At 38.2% G+C, this 3,947-nt stretch overlaps 2 protein-coding genes across 2 annotated transcripts in view; both read left to right on the top strand.

Annotated features, from left to right (window-relative positions):
* Positions 1-3,947, top strand: part of LOC105537497 (alcohol dehydrogenase 1A-like) — a 58,732-nt gene that overhangs the window by 14,834 nt on the left and 39,951 nt on the right. The gene's annotated exons all lie outside the window — the stretch shown is intronic.
* The window catches only part of LOC105537496 (alcohol dehydrogenase 1B-like), a 16,150-nt gene that overhangs the window by 7,569 nt on the left and 4,634 nt on the right, over positions 1-3,947 (top strand). Inside the window, exons 2-4 of the mRNA XM_011977112.1 lie at positions 1,637-1,724; positions 1,822-2,041; positions 3,850-3,945. Of these exons, the coding sequence (XP_011832502.1) occupies positions 1,637-1,724; positions 1,822-2,041; positions 3,850-3,945 (404 nt within the window). The remainder of the gene's footprint in view (positions 1-1,636; positions 1,725-1,821; positions 2,042-3,849; positions 3,946-3,947) is intronic.

Raw genomic sequence — 3,947 nt, 5'->3', positions numbered from 1 at the left:
ACCGCGCAGCCAGGACTTCAGGGGTTTCCTCTTTCCCTCTCTGCCTGCCTGACTCAAGCATGTATGTCTTCAGGCAGGCATGTATTCTACCCTTCAACCATTATGTACTGAGTATCTACTAGACGCCAGGCACCAGGTTAGAGCCTGGATATACGTGAGGATCAAAAGGGACACAGTGCCTACCAGTGTGGCATTCATAATCTAGTAACTTCCGTGTTAGTGTTGCTGAACACTGTCTTCTGTCAGGGCCCAGACAGAAGTAGAAACGGGAGGAGGGAAAAAACTTAAATACAGAAACTGTTCAGTGCTGAGTTCACAAAATGGAGGCTGCGTGGTTACGGCTGAATAAACATGACCTTTTCTTAGGTGACCTATGCTGCTCCTTCACCAGTTTCCTTTTCCAACATGGTCTCTCTTCCTGAGCATGGAATCAATGAAACAGGCTAGGTGAAAGGAAATGAAAGAAACATAGAAGGAAACGTCCCGCCATCAACAATATTTGCCTTATTACCTTTAGCCATGCTTAAATGCAACTGGTTACAGATTACTAATTATTTTATCTTCAATATTTATTTTACCCTAATCTTACGTATTAATATAAGTACTTTTAGAAGCAAAGGGTTAATAACTAGGACATTGCCATACTATCATTTTCACATAAACTTTACCTATAAAATGTTAATGCACCAACCATTATTCTTGATCATGTGGAATGTATAGCATAGGTGATTGAAAATAAAAATTATATTTAATTCTTAAAAATCACTTTAGCCTGTAGATTCACCCTGCCCCCTTACCAAATACCAATTTAAACTGTGAACAGAAAATAATAAAATAAACTGTCCAAATTAGGTTTTAGCTCTATTTCTTTTAGCTAGAAATAAATTAGCAACAAAATGACAGCCTTACTTTTTACCCCTACTCCCTCCACCACAACAGGAAAAGTAGATAATTCACAAATTATCAGCTAAAAATATTTGTAAGTCAATTCTTATCCTAAAAGAAAGTGCCTAACTTCTTGTGAAGGGCCGAAGCTTTCAGAGAAATTTCTGGAATTCTTCTTTGTCTCATTTTTGTTAGTTTTTCTGGAGAAAAAAAAAACCTAGAATTTTTTTAAAGCATTCATTTCATAAAAAAGATAAGTACAATCACTTTGAAAAGCCAAGAATTGGTTCAAAATTCTCGTATGTATTTTAAATCAATATTTTACAAAATACCAGATCTTCCCAATATCTACGGGCCCTATAATAGATGACTTTCAACTAAAATTTGTATTTATAGTAAGAATATTTAAGATTTAATTAGTTAAAGTTTAAATAAAATGATATTTGCAAAGCCTCCAGGAGAAATCAGTACACTGCATAAAAGTTAACTATTAATACAGAGGAAGCAATTTTTTTAATCTGTGGGATCTCCCACATTTGTGTTTTCTCTTTAGGAATCCTCAGGCACTTATAAACCCAAACTGAAAACAATGCTGTGGCAGGCATTGAAAAATGACATAATTATGATTGAACTCTAATCCTTAAAGACTATTAAAGAAACATGCTTCTAATCAATACACCTGAGCTTTAAGTTTTTGCTGTATTAATTCCTGCATAGAAATTTAAGAAGAACTTGTTTTATTCCTCTCCAGGTGATAAAGTCATCCCGCTCTTTACTCCTCAGTGTGGAAAATGCAGAGTTTGTAAAAGCCCAGAAGGCAACTACTGTGTGAAAAATGAGTAGGTTTCTGATGCTCTCTTTACACAGACTTTGAGTTTGCACATTAGTTATAATCCTGTCTCAAGCCTTTGTGTGTCTGTATATTGCACTGCCCAGTCTGAGCAATCCTCGGGGGACCCTGCAGGATGGCACCAGGAGATTCACCTGCAGGGGGAAGCCCATTCACCACTTCGTTGGCACCAGCACCTTCTCCCAGTACACGGTGGTGGATGAGAATGCAGTGGCCAAAATTGATGCAGCCTCGCCCCTGGAGAAAGTCTGCCTCATTGGCTGTGGATTTTCGACTGGTTATGGGTCTGCAGTTAATGTTGCCAAGGTGGGAATGACAATGGATAACAAAACTGCTTACATGCAGACTGTCAGGACCCAAAAGTGAAGCAATTTCTTGCAAGAATCATAGATTATTTTTGTAGACTTGAAGTGTCGATTATGAGTACAAAAATGACCCAGAAAGAATTGAGAGCGCATGCTAGAAATTTCACCAATTTATTGCAGATAAAAAGTTGTTAAGAGTAAAGATGTCGTTTACAATAATTTTTCCTCTGAATTTGCTGTTTATGGGAGCATGAAATTTTAGGCCTGAGAACTCATGTAGTAATTCATTCAACAATTAGAGAGCACCTATACAAGCCTCAGGCACCAGAGTTTCTGCTAGGTTCTGAGATAGCAAAAGTAAATGAAATGAAGCATTTGCCCTTGAGGAGCATCTAGTCTGTGGATCCTCTACTCCCAGAATTAGGATCAACAGTAGAGTCCAAAACCTTACCTGATGCACTTACAAAGCAAGGCTCACCCACTCTGGATTCTTAGACGGAAAGTAATGAAGCTTCAGTGATGCGTAATTCACTCATTAAGGGATTTCACTGCTGAAACGAACTCCCCTGCCTTGATCACACACATATATTTCAGAAGTGGTAAATTTCAAGCAGAAATTCTTTAAAGGCTCCTCATCTGAGTAGGCTGAAAATCTAGTAGTATCTTTATTTCATGAAACAGAGCTCCAGAGTTATAAAGATATATGCCCAAAGTCTCAGTGCTGAGACTAAAATATCTTTTTAATATGAGAGCTGAGATTAAAATATCTTTTTCAAATCTCCTGCTGAATCTTAGCTCGCAATACATCATTATTAGTGTTTTAAAATCACAGTCATAAGTCTTGTATTTTTCTAAGTGAAGTATAAAATGGTGTTGTCCGCATAGTATGAATAACACTTGGTGAATGAATGAGTGAATAGACACCCTTAAGGGAATATAAGGATGAGATTACTTGGGACAGGAAAGCATGTTACCCACAATGAAGACTGACTGTGGGAGACTAGGTTTAATAAATAACCACTAGCCAATCAAAAAAAAATTCAGAAAGCATCTTTTCTAAATTTCTGACTTTAGCACTTAGTCCCTTGTTCAGTTGCCTCATCTGTGTTAGCAGGTGGTTAAAGAGAGCCTACCCAAGACAGAAGATGAGGCTACTCATAACAGTAGATTGTATTTATTATTGACATATAGACAAATGTTTCATTGCTGTGTTGTTCGCTAGTGTATTTTTAAAGCAGGGATATACTTGTCACAACTCCTGAACATAAATGAACCAAGGCGTTAATTACTGAGGGTTTAAGTGGAATATTTTTCAGGCTCCTGGAGTAGCCTTTTCCACTAATTTTATTTTCCAAATATTGCCTTTGTGTATGTATGAGATATTGAAGCTCACTATCATGGGATTTCAGCAATCGAGAGTCCCTTCAAGATTGTAATCACTGCCATCTGGATCTCAAAGATCATCCAGTCCCCTGGTTCCCAGCCTGACCTTCCCATTGGAGTCACCTGGGAACTGAGTTCCACCTGCAGAGATTCTCATTTAATTGACATGGGCTGTGACCTGGACAGTGGGATGGTTTGTAAAGCTCCCCAGAAGAATCTAATATGCATCAGTTTGACAGCCACTCAACTAGTTCATCCCCTTGAATTTAAAAATAAAGCAACCGAAGTCAGAAGAGATTTTGATAAAAGGTTGGACAGAAGAGTCTGAGTAGCTCTTGATAAACACGTAGGCATGGCACTTTATAAAGCTTAGGCACTTTCTAACAATCATTACTTAATCCATTTTTGCATTTTCTGAAAACATAGGTCACCCCAGGCTCTGTCTGTGCTGTGTTTGGCCTGGGAGGGGTCGGCCTATCTGCTGTTATGGGCTGTAAAGCAGCTGGAGCAGCCAGAATCATTGC

The sequence above is a fragment of the Mandrillus leucophaeus genome, unplaced genomic scaffold (genome assembly GCF_000951045.1).
Source record: "Mandrillus leucophaeus isolate KB7577 unplaced genomic scaffold, Mleu.le_1.0 Scaffold1730, whole genome shotgun sequence".
NCBI lineage: Eukaryota > Metazoa > Chordata > Mammalia > Primates > Cercopithecidae > Mandrillus > Mandrillus leucophaeus.
Note: the sequence above shows the minus strand (reverse complement) of the source record. Positions and strands in the feature narration are given on the sequence as shown.